This window comes from Cotesia glomerata, linkage group LG1 (assembly GCF_020080835.1).
Source record: "Cotesia glomerata isolate CgM1 linkage group LG1, MPM_Cglom_v2.3, whole genome shotgun sequence".
Taxonomy (NCBI): Eukaryota; Metazoa; Arthropoda; class Insecta; order Hymenoptera; family Braconidae; genus Cotesia; species Cotesia glomerata.
This window is the reverse complement of record NC_058158.1, coordinates 2,045,180-2,069,117: the sequence shown is the minus strand read 5'-3', so window position 1 is coordinate 2,069,117 and position 23,938 is coordinate 2,045,180. Positions and strand designations below refer to the sequence as shown.

Sequence of the window (23,938 nt, the reverse complement as noted above, 5' to 3'; positions counted from 1 at the left end):
CTCTCTCTCTCTCTTTAGACCCACACTATAGCCAAAAAATATTATGTGCAGTGACTAGTGAGCGAGAGGCAGCGTCTCAGTGTACAGTTTCTGTATGGACTAAAATCCCTGGAGGGGAGAGAGATAATCTCTCGGCGTCGCGCCTTCTTTACAGTCTGTCTCTCTCTAATCCACTAGAAAGTGACGTTTGCTCTCGGGAGTGCTGGTTATAGTGTCCGTCACGTAGTACTTGCCAGTATAAGTACAAAAAATATTTAAATCAACAAAATTAAGTGTAATATGTGACATAAAAATATATTAAATAATAATAATAATTTGACAAGTAAAAATAACCTAAAAATTAATTGTTAATTTATTAAAAAATAATAATAGTGTTGTTGATGTTGATAAATATTTAAAGTTGAGAACCCCAAAGTGGCAGCCAGTTGCACCACAGAGACACCGACGACAACATCAGGCAACATAACGACTAAAGGCGAAGTGATCACGATCACTGTGAGCGGCAATGTCCAGTAAGCGGTTTGAGGGGGATCGTGCTCGTCGATTTTGCGCCTCTACATCATTCATATTTAGAATAGAATAGATAATAACCGCGGCGAAATTGAAATAACTTGCTCTTGCGCGTTCTTCACTCAATAATAATAATATTTATTTTAAAAAATAAATATTAATAATTTTTAAAAATAAGTGACAAGTAAATTCATTTAAAAATATAAAACGTGGTGTGCATTAAAAATTTACCCCCTCTTCAAGTGTAAGATTGAACAAAAAAATAATAAAATAAAAATAATAATGCTGGTGTGTATATATATATGAAAATGAAGTTAGCTGACATTTCAAAATTTTTTATCGAAAAAATTTCAATTAAAAAAAAAATTGCACTTGTAAAAAACTATAAGTGCAATTTTTTATAAATATATTTTTAGTTGTAATTTAATTTAATTTAAAAATAAATTTTTAGATGTCTGGTAATTTCAGCGTCATATTTATAAATTTTTTAGTGAAAAAATTAAATTAAAAAAATTTTCACTTGTAAAAAACTGTAAGTGTAATTATTTTTAGTTGTAATGTTAATTAATATAAAATTTTTAGACATTTGCTAACTTCAGTGTCATTATATATGTAATGTATATACAACATAATATATCACGAGTGAGGTTTTACTAGAGAACTGAGAACTAGACGACGCAGAAAGCGCCAAGAAGTGTGATGTGTGATCTTTTGGAGTTGTGTGCCGTGGTGCTCAAGAACCGCGGGAGTTGATTATAATAAAGTTAGCCAGCATTTTTTATTTTTTAATTTATTAAATTATAACTAAAAAATAGCAATTGAATTTTTCTACAATCGAAAAATATTTTTTTTAATAAAAAAAAGTAATTAAAATTTTTAGATGTCGTCTAACTTTATTTTCATCGGAGTTAAAAAGAGTAAACTAAACACATAACAACTGAGAAAGAGAGCTTAGAAGTGAGTGAGAAGGAGAGAGTTTAAAAGTGAGTGGTAGTACTTTTATGTGTGTGTATCAATTTATATATATTATATGTAATATGTGTGTGTATGTGTTTTAGGTGTCAGAGTCAGAGAAAGAGAGCAGAGGTTGATAAGTGACAAGGAGTAGAGGATAGAGGATACGTGCTCGTGGGGGTTGTCGAGTTGCTAAAGGGGTGTGGAGTAACGAGTACCAGATAAATAATCCTCGTGATTATTTATTGTTGTTTATGTACATTTATTATTATTATTATTATAATATATTAGATTATTGTAAAAATATTTTAGGCGGCCACCGTTTGTTCGCCGGTGACGGAACGGCGTCTAGTGTTTAGAGTTAGCGTCTCCTCCCGCGTGTGATGTTTGATTTTACATTTACATTATTCCTACCTCGGCTATTTATCTCGACGTACTGTACATACCAGTTCAGTATAATCAAGAAGTTAAGTGAAAATATCGACATACTGGGAGTATTATATTGTGTGTTATTATTAAAATTAAAATTAAAATTAAAATAATTAGTGGAGTTAATATTAATAATTGAAACAATAATATTAATATTTAATGTTTGATAGTTAATAATTAAACAGTAGTGATAGAGAAAATAGTGGAATGTAAAATTGGAGTGTTATGCAGTGCTGGGTGCTAGTTTAGAGCCACCATGAGTTGTCAGGCCGTCTAGCGTAGTAGCAACACTGAGAGGGAGAGAGACAGCCCGCTGGAGAGTCTCCTGGGTGAGAGAGAGAGACACATAGGCTACAGCAGCCTCGAAGGCGGTATAAAAATGGCGTCCGATAACGAAGCCTCCTGCGTGAGTGACCCAAATTTTGCAGTGATCTGCTCGTTTCTTGAATGTTTTGGCAAATCATGTGGGATAGAGTACCCGGATATTAAAACACTCCAGAAAATGATAGAGGATACTCATGAAGGTAAGTTTTCAAAAATCACTTTTTTATTTATTTACTTTTGGGTTTTCGTTTATTTTTCTACCTACTGCTAAGTCAATCACGTCAGTAGTTGCATCTACCTTTGCTCTGGTGTATATTATCATTGCTGATTCGATCTTCTTTGGTAAATTGTTATTTCGTAGTGTTTTGCCGCCCAAAGTGCAGTATGCAAACGCCGCTGCACTCTGGTGGTCACTCATATTTATTTATTGCTATATTTATTTTTTATTTGTCTTCTTTTTTTTTTTTTTTTGGTCATTTATTTGTTTATTTATTTATTTATTTATTTTGCTCGGTGTTTTCATTGTTGGAGCGCGGCATTACAGTTGAACTTTTTATGACTGATGACTATTTATTTATTTTTTTTTATTTATCTACTCCAAAATATTTAAAAAAATTAATTGCTTACTATTTAAACTTTTACTTGAAATTTTGTAAATTTTTTATGACATTGAATTTAACAAATAGTTTTTTTCCAAAAGATTATTGTTAAAAAATTGCATTTTTTATTTTTTAAAATTTTTTCCCATAATTTATTTGTTTAAAAAATTAATTGCAAACCATTTAAACTTTTACTTAAAGTTTTGTTAACTTTTTATGACATTAAATTTAACAATTTTTTTTAACAAATAGTTTTTTTCCAAAAGATTATTTTTAAAAAATTGCATTTTTTTAAATTTCTTTTTTTTTTTTGCCATAATTTATTTGTTAAAAAAAAATTAACTGCTTACTATTTAAACTTTTATTTTAAATTTTGTAAATTTTTTATGACTTTCAATTTAACAGAACAATTATTTAATTTTTTTTAAATAGATTTTTTCCAAAAAATTATTTAACAAAAATTGCATTTTTTGTTTCAAAAAATTTCTACATTTTTTTTTGCCATTTATTTGATAAAGAAATTAATTGCTTACTATTTAAACTTTTATTTTAAATTTTGTAAATTTTTTATGACTTTCAATTTAACAGAACAATTATTTAATTTTTTTTAAATAGATTTTTTCCAAAAAATTATTTAACAAAAATTGCATTTTTTGTTTCAAAAAATTTCTACATTTTTTTGCCATAATTTATTTGCTAAAAAAATTAACTGCTTACTATTTAAAATTTTGTAAATTTTTTATGACGTTAAATTTAACAATTTTTAAATTTTTTTTAACAAACAGATTTTTTCCAAAAAATTATTTTAAAAATTGTTTTTTTTTATTTTTTAAAATTTCTACATGTCAATTTTTTTTGCCATAATTTATTTATCAAAAATCTGCTAAATTAATTTTATAAATTTTTATTTACTTACCTTAAGCCCCCGCTTATTTTTACTCCAAATTTATTAAACTTATTTTTAAATGTTAATAAAAAAAAATATTTTTTAATTTCAGTGCCCCAAAAATTGATAGATCTTCACGTGAAACTACTCAGAAAAATGAAGAAGACTGTTCATCCAGAAAAGTGGGAACGAGCTTTAGTTAAATTTTGTCATACATACTCGAATCAGGACGGCTGGGAGCTTGAAAGATTTGGATATAAAAAAGCTCGTGTTAGTGTTAAATTACGCTTACTCAAGGTAATTATTTAAAAATTATTAATTATTAATACACTTTATTGAGAAAAATAAAAAAATTTTTAATTATATAGTACAAATATTATTTTAATTCTTCATTCATTTATTTCTATTATCCATTCATTTTATTTATTCAGTTGTAAAAAACATTTGTAACTAATTCTTAAATGTAAATCAGTCTACTTCTTTGTTATTATTATTATTATTATTTTTATTATTACGTTGTTTTATTTGCATAAATTTACAGTTTTATACAAGTTTTTTTTTTTATTTTTAAGATATAAATATTAGAAATTAAAATTTTTTAAAAAGGTAATAATTATTAAATAAATATTAAATATTTCAAAAATTTTTTAGCTAGTATAAACATTTAAAAATATTATTTGTTGATAGTACTTAAGTCAATTGCTTTATTATTTAAATTTTATATTTAAAAATAATTCACTTAAATACTCCAAAATTATTTTTTTACAATAAAATTTTTTATTCATTAAAATTTTAATATTAATAAAACAAAATTAATTTTAATTATAGGTGCTTTTAGAAACTCAATTTGACTCGAATCAAAGATTTAAAAATGACGTAAATAAACAAACAGCAAGTGAACTCCGACTTGAGCCATTAGGACGTGACAAAACGGGTCTAGCGTATTGGTTCCAGTTAGACGACGATTGTAATATAAGAGTATATCGTGAAGATATAGACGAAGAGAGCTGGGAATTGGTAGCGACGTAAGTTCCTAATAAATCACGATTCAAATGCCAAAAGGGCTAATTACAGCTGCTAGATAGGGTTTTATTCCAAAAGGGCGTATAAAAATTTTTTTTTTCGCCATTTAACTTAAAACTGTTCAAATCGTAAAGATTTGTCAAAAAAATTTTTCAATGTATTAATTTTTAATGCCATAAGGGCATATCTTAAAACATACGCCCTTTTAGATTTAGAAAAAGATTAGCTTAAAGCCAAAATGGTGTATAAAAAAACTATCAATTTTGCTCTGAAATATAAAATTTAACTCTAAAATAAAATTTAACGCCCTTTTGGCTTTGGAAACTTATTTTTTTATTTTTAGACTTAGAAAGTGCTAATAAAGCGATTAATAAAAAAAAAAAAAAAAAAAAAATTTATCCGACTTTTTCGGCTGCCCAATTTCAAAACACAGTAACTGACAATTTTAAAATAAAATTTTTTTTATTAAAAAAAAAGTTTGCGTGCCTACACGGAAAGAACAGGATGACACTGAATATCATCCCAGATTATACTCAGTGATATCTGTGGTGAAAAAAAATTTTAGATTGTAATTAAAATAATCCAGATTATACTGCGTGATATCTGGATTATACTCATTGTAATCTAGATTATACCAGCTACTATCTAAATTTTTTTTTCACACAATATAATCTGGGATGATATCCAGTGTCATCTTGTTCTTTCCGTGTAATTGATAAAAAATTTGATTTATGAATAGAAAATACTTGAATATAAATATTTTTAAGAAAAAATACTTGAAATTAAAGTCTAAAAGTTAAAAGAAATGCAGCAATACTAAAAAAAATTAGGCATAAAAATTTTGCAGTTACTGTATTTTAAAATTAGGCAGCCGTTTTGGCACCGCAAAGCCAAAAATAAATTAGCGTATAAATTAATATGCGCCCTTTTGGCATTTCGGTTGCGAAATAATTAAAAAAAAAAAAATGTTTAAAATACTTAAAATAACAAAATAAAATTTTTTTAGCGACCGCGAGGGTGTAGTGAAGCTTATTAACACCTTAACAGCCGGAGAAGCTGGATCTCTACTAACAAATGAAGACAGTAATAGCCTGGAGGTCTCTGAGAAGCCGGTAATTGACACCGGTCAAGCAGCAACGTCTTCACCAAGTGCTGAACAAGAACCACCAGTGGAAAATGGTAACGCGAGTGATTCTAATGCCAAAAGCCAGAGTGTTAAAATTCCCAGCACCCAAGAGGTTAAAATAACTAAACCCGCCGCGGTTGAGGTAAATAAAAAATCCAGCGAAGCGGTTGTCAATAATGGAGTCAATGTTAATGATAGTGAAAATGACAGCGAGGGTGAAGATGAAGAAGATGAGGAGGAGGATGATGATGAAGGTGAGGAAGAAGAAGAAGAAGAAGAAGAAGAAGAAGAAGATGAGGAAGAAGAAGAGGAGGAAGATGAGGAACTTAGTAATGACGCATCAACCCAAAACACTGAAGAGGACGGTTCCCAAGACGTTCCTCCGGTGAATTCAAATTCAAAGCCCGTGTCCAATAAAGTAACTCAGCCTGTAACTGATAATCTAAATGCCAAACGTAAACCTGCGACGGTTAGTGAAAAAGATAAACCCTCGGTTATTAAAAATCCTATCGAGGTAACACCACTTAAGTCAATAGAGACTCCGGTAATTACCTCGCCGTTGAAATTAGTACCTCCGCCGGAGCCTAAGCATTTTACAGCGGATTTAACGAGCTCTGTTACGATATCAGCTGTTAAACCACCTTCGAGTCATACAGATGACTCTAAAGCTCGAGAACTTGGTATTAAAACTCATGAAAAACTTGCGAGTAAAAGTTCTCTGCCTTACAGCAGTCTTGAAGTTACTTTAAATCACGGGAAATTTCCCTTGAAGCCAATCGATAAACTAGCCGCTAATTTGGTAAGAATGCAGTCAGAAAAATTAGAGAAGCCCAGTGCGTCAAAATTGCTGGAAAAAATAGCTGAAAATTTAGCAAGATCCAGCAGTTCTCATCCAACAAATGTAATGTCTAATGATGAGGATAAAAATAAATTTCCTTCTGACTTTACATCAAGATTAAACGTTCAAGAAAAACATCCGATTGTTGGTTCGTCTAGATCTTTAAGAGGTGGGATTGATTTGTCAACTTCTAGAGAGTGGGACAATTCTATAGACCATCAACAACATCAACAGCAACAGCAGAGACCGGTTGATTTTTCGGGAATGGACTTGTCCAGTCGGAAGCAATCCAAGCCTATAGTAGAGCCACTACCTTCGGGTTATCGCGCGCAGGAATTTCATCAGTACCGAGAGATGGATTTAAGCACCCGGAAATCTAAACCGGACTTAGCTGGTCCGGCTTATGATTCTTTACTAAGGAATCATTCTATGATTGCTGATTTAAGTAAAAGGCAGATGCCGTTTGTTGGCTATGACATGCCCGGTGTAGCTTATCACAATCCTCCGGTTGCAAGACTGCCTAGCAAAGAAGAGCACAGATTACCGAGTTATACAATCCTTCCGGACCCCAGTAGGCTGGCTTCAATGCGCAGCGGTGCTGTTAAACGCGCCTTGGAAATTGATGAAACTCAGCAAGATATGCTGAAGAGATTACGCGCTGATTTGTCGATGGGACATATTGGGACACGCGTTCCTATTGACAAAAAAGCTCCTCTGAGCATGGGATTGCGTCGGGAGGATATTGTTGGACCTGCTATTGAAGAACCTTTGATGATGGTCCATGGAGAGGGCTCTGGTAGTGATTGCGATGCTGGGAATCAAGAAGTTGGAGACGCTATTGAAGAACCCGTGGTGTTTTTTTATGGAGAAGGTGCTGGAAGGGATTGCGATACTGGAAATCCGGGGGATGAATCTTCTGATGGTGGGAGTAAGGATTCTAGTGGTAGTCAGTCAAAAAATGGGCAAGGTTGCAGTGAGGTTTCTGCTGGTATTTCACAGTCTAAATTAAATAATGATAATAATGAGAGAGATGTTGGTGTATCGAATTGTCCAGAGACTAGTACTAGTACTGGTACTAGTTGTAAGTCTGTGGAAATAAATAATGATTGTCAATTGGATCCTGTCACTAGTAATTGTCAATCTGAGACTTCTGAGTCGCCTAAAGGAAAATTCAAGCCTACTTTAGGGGTCCAGGTGATCGTTAAATCTCCTGGGTGTTCTGCTAAGAAGACTAGCAGGTGGGATGTTGGGAGACCTGATGATAAATTAGAGTGTGACAGTAGCATATCCAATGAAGATAACATATCAGAGGAGCCAGTTGTTAATGACACTGGTTATCAATCTAATGACGTTAAATCTTGTGGGTTTAAATTAGAAACAGAGACTATTAGCAGCACTACTAATCAAAGTGTTGAAAGTATGACTTGTTTATCTACTGATAATAATTCACCAGCAGTAACTTTACCTGGAAATAATTTACCAGCTTTTAATGAGACTAAGGAAGTTGTTGAAAAAATGGATATGGATGTGGAGAAAAATTGTGGAGAAGATGATCAATCTCCAAGGTTTTTTTTTGGTCCGAATTGTGTATCTTATACTTCGAGTTCTGGAAAACGAGATCAAGCTACGTCTTCCTCGGTTAAAAATGATGATAAATTTGTGGACAATAATAATGTTAAGAATATGGCAGACTCGGTAATTCAACCTGTTAGCAGCAGTGATAGTGATATGATGATACTAGCGCAGGAAAAAGTTTCTAAAAGTTCAGAGTCGGCTGATACTCGTAATGATTTAGCGACGTTTAACGACAATGATATTGAAGATACTTTAAAATCTATTAATGATTATCTTGATGAAGATAGTCAGGATGATAAACCTGGTGGTAATTCTAGCAATCAAGTGCTGCCTGAGTCTTCTAGTGTGGTCAGTTTTCCTGAAGACGAACGAGGTGCCAAAGTTGATGATGTTGAAGGAGAAAGTAGCCAGACAAACAAGCCAGAATCTTCAACTGAGGCTGAAGTTTGTTCTACTTCAGATAAGATTGAGAAGCCTGAAGAAGTTGACTCTAGTGTTGGAGGTACTCCTGGGGAAGGTACTGGTGAATCTATGGACGTGAGTTTGGAGGAAAATTCAAGATCTGAGGATAAAATTGTTGATTCTAATAGTGAGGAAGTGATGAATGTTGATCAAGTTGAGTCCAGTACTGATGAAAAGGTTCTTGATCCTGAGGACAAGGTTGAATCTTCAGTTGAAACAGAAAAAAAGGATCAGAATGATGTAGAGCCTGAAGAATCAAGCTGCACTGAAGTAGATGTAGATAAATTAGAGACCAAAGAAGCAACTGTGGAGTCTACGATTCCTGAATTAGTTGAAAAATCTGTTGAAGAATCTCCATCAGCTGCTGCGGCAGTTGAGTCAAGTGTTCCTGAGTCTTCTGAACCGGAACAATCAGTAGAGACAGTAGAGTCAACAGTTCCGGAAGTGTTGGTTAAAGATGATCAAGTTCCGGTTGAATCTTCTATTACTGAGTCTGAGTCATCTGTTCCGGAGTCTTCGAACGTTTCAATGCAAAGTGAAGAGCCGTCGATGGTTGAGTCGACGGTTTCCAGTGATAAAGACCTGGAGAATATCAGAGACATTGAAAAAACTAATGACTCTAATGATGCATTTAATTACAACGTTTCTGAAGATCAAAGTATGTATGGAGATCAGGATTCTAATGATCCGATGATTATTGATGAAAAGGATGATTTAATAGAGTCTAAAAATTCTGGAACGAGTTCTGAGTCGACGTTGACTTTTAATGAAGAGAATAAAGAGATAGAAGCTGTTGTGGATTCTAGTGAAGTGTTTGAACCTTCTACGTCAGCTTGTCCTGAAATTCAAGATGATGTAGACTTTGTTTCTGAAAAATCAGAAGCTCTAGAACCGGGGATTGAACTTTCGAAGGCTCAGTATGAAGATGTCTTGAAGGACTTGGGAGACGAACAGTCTGAAGGTAAAGATTGTGAAGCTGCTGACTCTACGACTAGTAAAGATGCTAGTGAGTTCAGTGAATCTGCTGAGACTAAGTCGCTTTTGATGAGTCAGACTTCTTTGGTTGCTAATTATGGAAGTGATGACTCCAATGATGCGGGTAGTGATGATGTTTTTGTGGAAAAGGATAAAGAGGCTGAGAAGGGTGAAGAATCAAAAGTTTTTGAAGAATCAAAAGTTACGGTACCTGTTGAAGATAAGAAGGATTTAGTTGAAACTGGGGTGGCCAGCTCTGAAGGTGTTGAGGAACTTGAGACTGAGGGTAAGGTTGAGGAAAGTTTAGTGGAAAGTATGGAATTGGTTGAAGCTGAAGAAGAAAGAGAAGGTGTTGAAGAAAAGTCCGAAGAGAGTCAAGCTGCTGAAGCAAAGTCAGATGAGAGTCAAGCTGCTGAAGTTACTCTTGAAGTTTTGGATGATAAAAAAGAAGTTGAGAGTTTGGAGCCGGAAGATTCTAAAGAAGTTGAAGATCTGGTTGATGAACAAATTGAAGGTGGAAATTCTGGAGTTGAAGAGGTTAAATTGGTTAAATCTGTGGACTTCAGTGTTCGAGAGAAAGATAGTAAAGTTGAAGAAAATTTAGCAGGTGAAGAAAAATCAGAATTGATAAAAGATTTAGGCGCTGAAATTGAAACTGTAGATTTGGAAGTTGAAGAAGTTAAGAGTCAAGCTGCTGAAGTTCAAGAAACTAAGAGTCAACCTGCTGAAGATAAAGAAGGTGGGAGTCAAGCTGCTGAAGTTCAAGAAATTGGGGGTCGAGCGACTGAAGATCAAGAAATTCAGAGTCAAGCTACTGAAGTTCAAGAAATTAAGAGTCAAGCTGCTGAAGAAGCGATTGTTGGAAGTAAATCAAGTGATTCTGGAGAAAATTTAGCGGCTCCAGAGATTAAATCAAGTGATTCAAGTGAATCTATAGAGGATTCGATTGTTCAAGAGACTAAAGTTGTTGAACCAGAAGAATCTGCAGTAGATAATAAAATAATTGAACCTGAAGACGGTTTGGTAAGCGAAAAAATTCAGCCAATTAAACCTGTTGAAGATTTAGCTGAAGAAATTAAACCTATTGAACCTGTTGAAGAATTAGCTAAAGAAATTAAACCAATTGAGCCTGTTGAAAATCTAGTAAGTGAAGAAATTAAACCAACTGAGCTTGTTGAAAATTTAGTAAGTGAAGAAATCAAACCCGTTAAGCCTGTTGAAAATCTAGTAAATGAAGAAATTAAACCAATTAAATCTGCTGAAAATCTAGTAAGTGAAGAAATTAAACCTGTTGAAGATTTAATAGCTGAAGAAATTGAAGCTAAAGATTCAACAGATCCAAAAATTTGTTTAATAGAGCCTGAAAAAGATCTGAAGGTAAAATTAAATGAAACTGTTGAATCTTGTTCATCTGAAGCTATTAAATTAAATGAACTCGTTAAAGAAAATTTGCCGGTTCAAGAGATTACAGTAAATCAAGTTACTAATTTATCAGTGAAAGAATCTAAACTAATTGATACTCAGGAGACTGGATTAACTGAACATAATTTGGAAAAAGAAATAAAGTTAGTGGAGGTTGAAAAAGATTCGACAGATTTAATCTCAGAAGCTAAATCAAGTTTGGAAACTCAGATTGAAGCAGAACCTCTGGAAATTATAGAAAAAGAATCAGTAAAATCAATTGACACAAAAGAGAGCCCGGCGGTTACCGAGTCGATAGTTGAACAAGTTACAAATGATCTCGAAAGCACTCAGGAGAGTTCAAGCAAAGAAATTACTCTTGAGTTGGAAGAAAAAGCGATCAATTCTCCCGCGTGTTTAACCGTTGGGGAAAAATCATTAGAGCCTGAAATAATAATAAATGAGCCTAAAGATCAACCCTTAGATACACTTAGTGTTCCAGAGAATAAAGCTGCTTGCAAGCCAATTGAAGAAATTACTGTAAAAGACACTTGCAATGTTGCTGAGGAGTCAATTAGCAGCGATTTTCCGCGAATCAATTCAAGTAAAGATCCCGAGGGTGAGAACAAAGAAGATGAAGAGCCAATTGTTCAAGTTTGCAAGCGAGCCAGAATAGAACCTGAATTAACCGAAATTGTTTCAACAAAATCACCAACAACTGAAAATGTTATCAATGAAAATAAAGTATCGAGTGATTCTTTATTAATTCAACAAGCCAGCGAGAGTGCTCCGGTTATAACAAACGCCGATAATGATTACAATAAAACTTTGGATGACAAAAAAGCAGCGAATGCTCTTGATAAAGTGTCGCCTGATTTGTATATAAAAGATAAAGCAAGCCCAGAAATAATAGACCTGGATAAAAATTTAAGCGCTGATTTGAAGGATTCTTTTGACGAGTCAGTTTGCAAGTCTAGCTTAGTTGCTCCAGAGGACGAGAAAACAGAAGCCAATAAAAGAGCGCACATTCCGGTAGTGAATGAAAATCCAGCTCCGCTTAAATTGAGACCCAGAGCGGATTTATTAAGAGAAGACTCGACGTTCTACAACGACATGAACGCTTCTCCGAATAGGAAAAAAGACAGAGTCTCAGAAATTCAACCTGTTTGCAATAATATCGAAGAAGATGATGAAATAATTGAAGTTCCGGTTGAAAATGCAGCATCTGTTAAATTGATAGACTTAACTGCGCCTGACGTCAAGCTTGGCTACGAAGATTCGGATGATTCAATGGGAATTGACAATGAGTGCGCGTTTGAGCCGACGGAAGTCGACCCGCTGGCTACTACTGAAGACGACGTTGCCAAGCAGATTGAATTGGATGATCTGGCTGTTAGAGTCGAGCCTGTTAATGAAGTTAACAAGTACGAAGGCTGGAAGCTGGATTCTACTGAGACAATTACTCTGACGCCGCTGAAGGCTTCGAGGAAGCGACGGAACAGCAATCATGAGTCCAATTCTGAAGATAAAGCTGGGAAGAATGTTGAGGAGGAAGAGACGGGGAGTAAGAGGATGAGGTTGAGAGGAAAAAGAACTCCTGATGTTGCGCTGAGGAAATCTGTTGAGAACAGCAGGATTGAAACTGTTAGTTCTGATGATGAAGCGGAGGAGAAGAATAAAGTTGAAGAGGAGAGTAATGAAGTGACTATTGTGGAGGTTGCTAAGCCTAAAACTTTGGCTAAGACTAAAGGCAGGAAGAGACGTGGGTTTAAAAATAAACGCAAGGTTATACCACCCAAGAAGAAGGTTGAGGTTGAAAAAGAAGTTGATCAGGATATTATTGAAGTCCCTGTTGAGAATAAAGTGGAGGAAAAGAAACAGGAGGAGAATAATAGTAAGAAGAAGAGGAAGAAAAAGAGGATGTTATTGGGGCTTGAAATTGGAATTGATATTAAACCTGATGTTCAACCTGCTGATGGAAGCGACGCTCCTGTGAGGCAGTCTAGGAGAATTGCTCAGATTAAGATTAAGGAGGAAGCTGATAGGAGGAGAATTGAGGAGGAAACTTTGGGTCCGATTAAGGTGAAGAAGATTGGGGGAGTTTTTGATAAGAAGAAGAGAAAGAAGAAGGCTGAGAGTGAGGAGGAAGTTGTTGTTGTTAAGGAAATTGAGAAGGAGTCGAAGAAAAAGAAGAAGAGGAAGAAGAAGAAGAAGGAGAGCAAGTTTAATGAAGCTAAACCTTGGCAGAGCTCTTCCGGGTCAAGTACTGAAGATGAGAATGAGAATGAGGAGGAGGATGATATTGAGGAAGATATAGAGAGTGAAGGGTCGCTTTTGTTTAAAAGCGATCATGAATTCTCGCCTGAGAGTGATTTGGAGAAGGATCAGGAGCTTGAACCTATGAGGAGAGCGAGGACTGCAAGGAAACCTGATAGTGATGTTGAGGAGGCTGATGATGAGTACGCTTGTCAGAAGTGTGGCAAGGCTGATCATCCTGAGTGGATTCTTCTTTGTGATACTTGTGATAAGGGGTGGCATTGCTCCTGTTTAAGGCCTGCGTTGATGCTGATTCCTGAAGGAGATTGGTTCTGTCCACCTTGTCAGCACAAGGTGCTTGTTAGTAAATTGAGGGAGAGTTTAAAGAATTATGATCAGTTGGCCAAGAGGCATCAGAATGAGATCTTGAGGAAGAAACGGCTGGCTTTTGTGGGGATTAGTTTGGACAATGTGCTGCAGAAGGACGGGCATAGGAGTCATAGGGTGCGTCAGCCTAGGGGGGAGGATGAGTCTGATGAAGAGGATGATGATAATGATGATAGGGATCATCGCAGAGGGTCTTCCAGTTCTTCGAGTTCTTCTTCTGGGTCTAGCAGCGAGTCGGAGTCTAGTAGTGAGGAGAGCGAGCCTGTTTATCAGCTTAGAGAGAGGAGGTGTGTTAATACAAGTTATAAGTTCAATGAGTATGACGATATGATTAATGCTGCGATTCAGGATGAAGTTGAAGCGGTACAAGGTGCTGGGAATCAAGGCAGGGGGAAAGATATTTCTACTATTGTCAATGCTGAGAAGGAGGAGGGGAAAGAGGCGTTTAATAAGAAGAATGATGATGATGATGATGATGATGAGGATGATAAGCAGTCGGATAAGGACAGTGATAAGGATTATACTGTTGATAAGGAGGAGGAGGAAGAAGATGCGGAGGAAAAGCGTAAAGCTGCTGCGAGGAAAGCTGCTGCTAAGAAGAAACACAGGAAGTTGAATAGTTTGGATATTAGTAGTGAGGATGATCCGGAGAGCGATGAGGATTTTAAGGGGAGTGATAGTGATGAGGAGGAGGACTATGAGGACCAGATGGAGTCTTCGGATGATAGTTCGTTTACTGCTTCTAGGAGGAGAGGTGGGAAGAAAAATCATAGGCCTGTTAGGAGGTCCACTAGGGCTGCTAGGAAGACTAGGTATGATGAGGACTTTATTAATGATGACAGTGATGATAGTGATAGACCGAAAAGGAAGAAGTCTAAGTCTACTTGGGAGGAAGAGTCGGAGAGTGAAGAGAGTGATAATTCTTGGAGGAGTAGGAAGAAGAAGAGTAAGGCTTCTTCTTTTGCTAAATTGAAAGCGCTGTCGAAGAGCAAGGCGAAGAAGAAGAAAAAGAGGAAAAGGATTATTGAACCGGAGAATAAGAGTGAGGAGGAGAATAATGAGAATGAGGAAGGGAATGGAGAGGAGAAAGGTAATGATGATAATGGGGATGGAAATGAAGAAGAAGGGAAAAATGAAGGGGAAGAGATGAAAGAAAGGGATGCAAGGGGAAGGGAGGAGAAGAAGGAAGTTGTAGTTGCTAATCAGGATGTTGGAAATGAACCTGAGAAGGAACAAGGGGAGGAAGAGGAGGAGGAGGAGGAAGAAGAAGAGGAGGAGGAAGAGGAAGAAGAGGATGATAATGGGAATCAGCATGATAATGATAATGAGGAGGAAGAAGAGGAGGAAGAAGGAGAGAAAGAAGGAGAAGAAATGGAACAGCCTGTTGTTCAGCCCCAAGTTGAACAGCCAGTTCCTCCTCATATTGTTGAGCCTCCTGTGGCTCTTCCTTCAGCAGTTTCTGCTGCTGTTGCGGATCCGGTTTATGAGGAGAGCAAGATGGTGATTGATGAAGACAGGGAGGAGGAAAATCATAACCAGACTGAAGTTGTCAAGCCTCAGGTTACTAGTGAGTATCCGGAACAAGAACAGGTTCAGCAGCCAGCGGTTATGGAGAATGAATTGGTGGAGAAAAAGGAGAAGAAGAGGCAGAAGAAAAGCGGGATCAGGAGGAAAATTATCTACGGTGGGCTCCCTGATGATAGGCCCCAGGAGGAGGAGGAACCTCTTGGGAGGCGCACTAGAGGACGGAAGATTAATTATCAAGTTGATATTATTATGTCTGATAGTGAAGAGGTGAGTTTTTTTGGTTTGGGTTTGAGGTTGAGGGTGGTAAGAGGGAGGATTTATTTTGTTTAATGGGGGCTTTTTGGGTTTTAGGAGCTGAAAAAAGCACTGAGGAAAACTGAGGAAAGTGAAGACGAGTTTATGGTTCATGATGGGGAAGATAATCATGATAATGATGATAAAGATTCTGATTCAGGTAATTATAGTTTTATTTTTGACAAGTTTTAATTTTTATGACAAACTTCTTAGAATTTTTTGGATTTTTATACAATAATTTAATAAGAAATTTTATGTGTAGAAATTTAGAAAAATTATAAGTAAAAATTTTTAGAAATAAATTTTCAAAAAAATATAAATTATTTTTAAAAATTTTCGGTAATTATTTACAAGAGGGGTTAAACTTATTTTTGGCTGTAAAAAATAGATGAATTGATGGATCATTATAATTTTTTTTTAACTTCTTTGTTTTTATGGCGAATTTATGGTGGTGATATCACAAATATTAAAAAATTAATATTTAAATTAAAAAATCATCTCTGAAAGTCGGAAAAAATTTTGACTCATGTTTTTGGATAAAACTTCAATTTTATCTTTTTTTGATATATTTTTTTTTTTTTTTTAAAGTACATAAAAAAATGAACAGTTTAAAAAAAAAAAAGTGGAATATCACAATTTGCTAAAAAAATTATAAATTTCTCTAAAAATTTGTTAAAATTGTGATAATAAAATTTTTTTTTTTAAATTGTTCATTTTTTTATATATTTAAAAAAAATATATCAATAAAATCAAATAGAAATTTCGTTCAAAAAAATTAAAATTAAAATTGTTGATCCCACTTGTAAATATTTACCTCATTTTTAAATTCCTACTGATTCATGAAAATTTAATTAGCCGACATTTAAAAACTTTTTTTATTGAAAAAATTATTTTAAAAAAATTCATTTTTAAAAAACTTCAAAAGTGTAATTTTAAAAAAAAATTTTTTTATTTCAATTTATTATTTATTATTATTATTATTATTATTATTTATCAATCAACTATGGGTAATATACATCAATAGAATTTATTTAAAATTAAATAACATTAATTAAAGAATATTAATTAGAATTTAAGAAATAAAAAATAAGAATTAAAATATGTGAGTAAATATTTATAAAAAAAATTGTAAATATTTTTTTCAGGAGACATTTATTCGCCAAAGAAGGACGGACCAAAAGGAAAGAATAAATCTCCGAGGAATCGTAGATCCAAAAAGAGTCCAGCCTCAAGAAAAGGATTGACTGATAATGGTGAGCCTAAACAGAGAAAGAAACCTGGTCCTAAACCAGGTAGCAAAAATAAACCTCGATCATTGACCGGAATGATGTCTTTAGAAGGTATTAATTTTTAATTCTTGGTACCTTAGCTTATTAAATTCACGCTTTTATTTTAACCGTTGGTAGACAAGAAAAGAGCCTCAATTACTCGGTATCGAGCTCACGCAGTCAAAAAAATTCTAAAAACTACAAACTATTTGTAGTCAAATATTAAACTAGAAAAATTTATTTACAAATAACTAGAGTTACAAAATTCCAAGAATCAATTTTATTTCAAAATGACACCTCAAATATAGTTTCAGGTGTGCTCTAATTTTTTTTAGATTTTCTTTCGAGGCTTTCGAGGCTGATAACACAGGAATTTCGGCAGCCTAATTATTGACTGAGACACCACGTGGTCCGATTATTATTTTTTAACAACTTAAACAAATCTCCTTAATTTAACTTTGATATCTCAGTGTTATCAAACAAAAAACACCTCAAGTGTCTTCTACTTAACTTGTTTTTACTCCTCTATAATTCAATTTTACGTTCGAGTGATTTCATTGGTCGGATTAAAGTCCCGTATCTTGGATACTGTTTTGTGTACTAGACGGTTAGTTTCAATTGTTTTTTACATAAAAAAAAAAAAGAAAAGACGCACAAATATATAAAAAGTTCATTTTTTTTGCGCTTTTGACGGAATAATTTAGTGACAATTAAAAAAAAACAAAAAAATTAAATATATTTTTTCAAAGTGTGACTTAATTTTTTTTGCGCTTTTGACGGAATAATTTAGTGACTTAATTAAAAAAAAAAAAAATTTTTAAATATATTTTTTCAGTGACTTAATTTTTTTTGTTAAAAAAATGCACAAATAAAAAGTTCATTTTTTGCGCTTTTGACGGAATAATTAAATGACTTAATTAAAAAAAAATTACTAATTATTTTTTTTTCAAAGTGTGACTTAATTTTTTTTTGTTAAAAAAAAAATAATAAAAATATAAATAATTAAAAATTCTTAAATGTCGGATTTCTTCGTTTGTTTTAACATCATTAAAAAAAATTAAAGTTTTTGATTTAGAGGTACAGGTTATTGCTTAAAACACCCAGGTCGCCTTTTTTTCTATCCACCAAAAAAACTAATTAAATTTTCTCCCTTAGGCGGAGTAATGGGCGACGTACCAGAAGGCTCCTTAACCGGACTAGGCTCGGCAGACCTAGCGGACTTAGACGAAGAGCAGCTTGAGCAGATGATGATGGAAGACGAGGAGTACGGAAGACGCCAGCTTGAGCTAGCAGCCATTGAAATCGCCAAGAACAAGAAGAAAGAAGAGCGTGAGGCAAAGAAGCTTGAAAAAGCTCGCCAAAAAGCTTTAGAGATTCTCGCAGCGGAGCAACAACGCGATCCTAACGCTCCTGAGGGTCCCGACGGAGAAGCTCCCAAGAAAAAGAAGCGCGGCCGGCGGAGTAAAGCTGAGATTCTAGCCGAGCAGATGCGCCGCGACAGTATGGGTGCTGGAACAGTTCCTATGCCCAGTCCAATGGACCCGAATATTCCTCTGACGGTAAATCCGGTCCTAGGAACCACAATGCCTCCTGAAGTGATGATTCAGGAGATGGAGCGACCTTCACCAGTAGAGGGCCATCTCCCATTAATTACTGGACCTGACGGGCAGCTGTTTAACCCGGACGGGTCTTTAGTCAAGCCCAAGCGCCGCGGAAGAGGCAAGGGCAAAAAAACCCTAGCTATGGAGGCTGCAAGAGCCGCAGAGGCGGCTGCTAAAGCCGCTGAAGCCGCGGGAATTGTCCTGGACCCGGAATTGAAGGATGATATTCCAAACGTGCTTCCCACTCCCGGGAGCAGTACATCAGGCTCCGCTCCGTCGACTCCGCCCGCGGGGGCAGTTTCTTCTCAAGGATTACCAGTGACTCAGTCGAACCCTCCCGGGCCTCAGTCGGTTTATTCTCAGCTGCCGCCGAGCCAACAGTCTTCCGTAATCACGCGAATGCTCCAGTCTCAACCGGTCTCCAACGCTCCGCAGTCTTTTACAGCAGCCGCAGCGGCTATGGGCCAGAAGTACTTCGGAGTTCCTAATACCACCGGCCCGATGATGCCCAATCCTCGGTCCAGCTACGATATGTCTCCTAGAGGAAGAATACCCTCGCCGTTTAACACAAGACAACCCGGACAGCCGCCAATGCCGCCGCACTTTGCGGCTGTAAGATCCGGAAATCCGCCGCCGATTATGAGGATGCGAGTTCCGGGGTCAGCTCAGCTCTACCACACGCCCCACCACCCCATGGACCCGTCACCGTCTGGAGGAGGACCAATTTCTATCAGCAGTCGGGACCGCGCTTCTCCTTTAGGCGGTGGGCCTATGATTCCAGCCGCTGGAAGTCCGCTGGCCAAAGGAGGGCCCACGCCTCCGCCTTACGTCAGAGGTCCGCCAATTTCTCGATTTTCCGACGCTCAACTAGCTCCGAGACACCAGTTACCGCCGTTTACAAGTGCCTCTCCCGGGAACCACGCGCTCCAGCAGCCTTCGCCGCCTCCCAATAGACCTCCGGGCAATTTTTCACCCTACCATCCGCAACCACCGCCGAATTACCACTACGGAGCTTATCCTCCACCCGCTCCTATGGTCACTACTGCTGATGACGCGGCCTATCAAGGGTCTCCGTACTCCGCGGAACACTTTTCTACGTCCAGTGAAAATCCTGCGCCGCCCCCGGCTATTCAACCGCCTCTTGCTGCTCAGACTTCACAGCCACCGGCGCCACCTACTTCGGAACCGCCTCATGCGCTGCCGCATCCGGTTCCTGTTGCTCATGGACCTCCTGGACCGCCTGGACATCCTCCGGGGCATCCCGGGCATCCTCCAGGTCACCCTGGACATCCTCCAGGACATCCAGGACATGGGAAGTACGATGAGGAGGGCTCTGGAGAATTCGGCGGCCTAGTTTCTTATTTCAGTAGCCAACGGGAGGATGATCTTGACTCGTAGCATGAGTGAGCTCTTGGCCAGCCGTAAAATCTTAGGTAAAGATTTTTTATTATTTCTTTTTTGGAACTCATTTTATTTATTTGAGTTTTTTTTTTGAAAAATTATTGATTATTATTACTGGGATTTTTTTTTTAAGTTTATATTTAATTAAAAATGAGTTCTAGGTTGGCCAAGTTTAAAAATTAATTATAAAATAATAATATTAAATTTAAATAAAAATTTATGACTTATAAATTTAATTACAATTGTGGGCAATCGCAATAATTTTTAACGAAATTATTTCTGGTTTATTGTGCTATTGGTCTGATAATAATCCTAATATTTATATATTATTATTATTATTATTAATATTATTACTTTATAATAATAATATAAATTTGGTTATACTGCCTTCACAGAAAGAACAAGATGATACTGGATATCATCCCAGATTATACTCAGTGATATCTGGATTATACTCATTATAATCTGGATTATACTCATTGTAATCTGGATTATACTAGCTACTATCTGAAATTTTTTTCACTCAGTATAATGTGGGATGATATCTAGTGTCATCTTGTTCTTCCAATTGGCATTTAAATTAAATAATAATATTAATAATAATAATAACAGTTTAAAAATCCTGACAATGACCTAAGCCGGTGTTTCATGTACATATTGTAAATATAAATATAAAAGAAGAAATAATAACAATTAGATTCTATATAATATAATATGTATTATATATTATATATTACAGTCACGTAAAAAAAAAAAAAAAAAAAAAAAAATAAAAAAAAAATAATTCAAGCTAGTGCAAGGGGCACAAATGTAATATTTAACGAATTAATGAAAAGCATGGAAATTTAAAAAATAATGATAATGATATAATCACGCAGGCATCTATCTTTACTATGTATTAAAAAGAGGGTGAAAAAACAAATAATACCGTTTATTTATAAACAAAAGATTATGAATTTATATATTAGAATTATATATTGTATTTTACAAATTTTACTTGGTAATTATTGATTGATTTATTAATTATTATTATTAAAATATAGTTATGAATATTATATATATTATTATTATTATCATATGGACCGTAATGTGTAAATGAGTCGAGAAATTATTTGAAAGTTCAAAGCATTGATTATATTCTGAAGAAACAAAAATATAATTATAAAGAAGAAATAAAATTTTATTAATAAAAAGTATAAATGATCTCCTAAGTAAGTAAAAAAAAAAAAATATATAAAAATGAGTAAAAATTAAGGAATACAATGGTTTGATCTTTCGGATTAATTGCACGAAGATGTGAAATTACGTGCCCTAAAATGTAATGAGACTCATTTAAATAGCACGAAAAAATATTATCTGTTTAGTTATTAATCGTCTATACTATAAATAAATATATATTAATGAATGAATATATAATTAATGATAAAATAAGAGTTAACTAATAAACGAAAGATATTAATTAATTAATGAAATAAATATTATTAATAATAATAATAAATACTTAGGATTAGCAGCTTGGGATAGTTTACTTTTATTAATTTACATCAAATCACGATTTAATATAATGAAAAATAAATAAATAAATCTATTGTCTAAAACACGATGTAATCATGATTTACGAGGTTATTATTTTATTACTTTTACACCTGTAAGATTGTACTCTTAATAAAGAAATAATAATAAATAAAAATAATATTATTACTAGATATATGTCTGAGGGGTGAGTTAAGCTTCAAAATTTTTTTTATTTTTTTAGAAGTGTTAAATTAATTTTTGTTTTGTATTTTAGTGTGTGATTGGTGAGTTTAATTGCGGTGTAATTGAAGCAGTACAGTGGTGATAATTTTATGAGAAGTGATAGAAGAAATTTTTTCTTCCTAAAAAAAACTGTTGAATTTGTAAGTAATTTATTTTTTTGGGTTTTATTTAATTTTAGTAAATAAAATTAATTAAAAAATTACCGGGTGTATATTTTTGAAGTCAAAATAATTGATATATTTTTTAGGGTAATTAAAAATTTTTTCTAAGAAAAAAAAATATTTTATATTTTTTTTATAAATGCTTAGTTATGATTTTTTTAAATTAAAATAAATTATAAATAAGCATAAAAATTAATAGAAATTTTTAGACTAGTTTTTGAAATAATTTTAATGATTTCTTAGATTTTTTAAATATTTATAATATTAGTTTTATTATTTATTAAATTAACAATTTTTGATTTATTTATAAAATTTATTATTTTAGATTTGTGAGTGTGAGATTGAATATAAATGAAGAATTTTTTGAATGTGAAGAAAGAGCTGAATTTTAATTAATTGTTATTTTATAAATAATGAAGAATTGAAATTTTTAAGAGTAAAATTTTTTAAGAAGATTTATAAAATATTTTGTACTAGTGAGAATATTTCAAGGCGTTTGGGTAAGTCAATTTTTATAATTTATTTATTTATTATTTATTATTTAATTTTAAGTAAAATATTATTTAAAAAAAAGAGCATTAATCATAATTAATTGCTCAAAATTACACCAAAAAGATAATAATCTAACAATTTTTAAACTTTTTTTTTAAATATAATTTTTTTTAATTTTACAAACAAAAAATCCGATAAAAAAAATTAAAAAACTTTTTAATTATGATGATTAATTAAAAAAAACTTCTAAAAACTGATTAATTAAAAAAAAACTTCTAAAAATTATAATTAATTTAAAAGAACTTGTAAAAATTATAATTAATTTAAAAAAACTTCTAAAAATTATAATTAATTTTAAAAAACTTCTAAAAATTATAATTAATTTTAAAAAACTTCTAAAAATTATGATTAGTTTTAAAAAACTAAAAGTCAGCTTAATCTACAAATTTTAATTTTAAATAATCAATAAAAATGCGAATTTCCTTACCAATTATCGATAAAAAAAATTACCGGTAGAAATTTTCTATTTTACCATCAGTCATATTACATATTTTATTTTACCGTCGATAGTATCGCGTCCGACAATTACACCTTATTAAAATTCTCAGAAGACGCTAAACCGCAATTTCAATTAACAATTTCAAAATAAATGTCGAAAAATTAAGAAGCACTCAGAAAAATTTTAAATTGAGTTGAAAATATATATTTCCACCTCTAGAAAAAATGAAGCAGCAATTTGAATTGTAAAAGCTCATAAATAAAAATTATTAAATATAAATATTGAAAATGAAACTTATGGGGCATTAAACTCATATATATTTCATATAAAAAATAGTATTCCTATCAGCTATTTTTTCCGAGTAATCGACAACGAGTTTGGTTTTATCTTAGGAATGTTAAAAGGCCACCTCTTGGTCAACATTAAATTTATTCGAATTAAAACGCTGCAGTGCGGCAAGTTGACTCTCTTAAGATAAGCCCGCGGAGTAGAGACCGAAGTAAACTCTGTTGGTGTTTGTATTGGCAATCATCCGTCTGGATGTGAAGGTAAATTCATATATGAATGTGTTGGGTCAGTATGTATGGGTGTTGTATTACTTCTCGGGTCTCGGGGCAAGGCCCAGCTTTTTCTGCTATTATACACGAGGCCCTTCCTTGCTCCTTACTCTTGTCGTATTATATTATTCTTGGTGCATCGAGCATCCGCCTAAGATGTCGGTTGTTGGTTTATGCAGCCACTTTGTGCCCCCGATTGCAAACGACACCAGAACGCTCTCAGGCTCTTCTCCTTGGATACGGCATACAGCCAACAACCATTTACCTCGCTCCCAATACAATCGTCCCAACAAAGAGAAGAACAACTTTTAAAAATCTTGTTTCATTTAAATTCAGATCACTCGCATATTTTAGCTTTATCCTTTATCAGGCCATAAACCGCCACCGCCGAAAAAAACTTTTCTCCTCTTCATCATTTAGCTACATTTACAATTACAATTGATATTTAAATACGATGATTACTTTTTTGATAACAAGACGGTTTTAAGGTTTTAAGTATTGTGTCAAAGTCTGATTATACTAACAAACTTCGGGATTAATTAACAAGTCTTTTCTTTTTTTTAATGAATTTTTTATTTATCAATTTTTTTTTTTTACAATAAATAATTAAAATCTTTTTTGGTTTTTTTTATTTA

At 33.8% G+C, this 23,938-nt stretch overlaps 1 protein-coding gene across 6 annotated transcripts; it reads left to right on the top strand.

Annotated features, from left to right (window-relative positions):
• Nucleotides 1-1,088: 1,088 nt before the first annotated feature.
• On the top strand, nucleotides 1,089-19,948 carry LOC123274541. Of its 6 annotated transcripts, none has more exons than XM_044742223.1 (10): nucleotides 1,090-1,273; nucleotides 1,391-1,493; nucleotides 1,569-1,711; nucleotides 1,756-2,417; nucleotides 3,815-3,999; nucleotides 4,531-4,727; nucleotides 5,732-15,539; nucleotides 15,624-15,726; nucleotides 16,712-16,906; nucleotides 17,990-19,948. In XM_044742223.1, exons 4-10 carry the CDS (start codon nucleotides 2,273-2,275, stop codon nucleotides 19,831-19,833), a joined length of 12,477 nt encoding a protein of 4,158 aa, XP_044598158.1. In that variant the 5' UTR covers nucleotides 1,090-1,273; nucleotides 1,391-1,493; nucleotides 1,569-1,711; nucleotides 1,756-2,272; the 3' UTR covers nucleotides 19,834-19,948. The 6 variants fall into 6 exon arrangements, with proteins under 6 accessions (XP_044598166.1, XP_044598158.1, XP_044598183.1 ...); XM_044742248.1 differs by having other exon boundaries at nucleotides 1,569-2,417; nucleotides 5,732-8,412; nucleotides 8,680-15,539; XM_044742239.1 differs by having other exon boundaries at nucleotides 1,569-2,417; nucleotides 5,732-10,050; nucleotides 10,309-15,539.
• The last annotated feature ends 3,990 nt before the right edge of the window (nucleotides 19,949-23,938 follow it).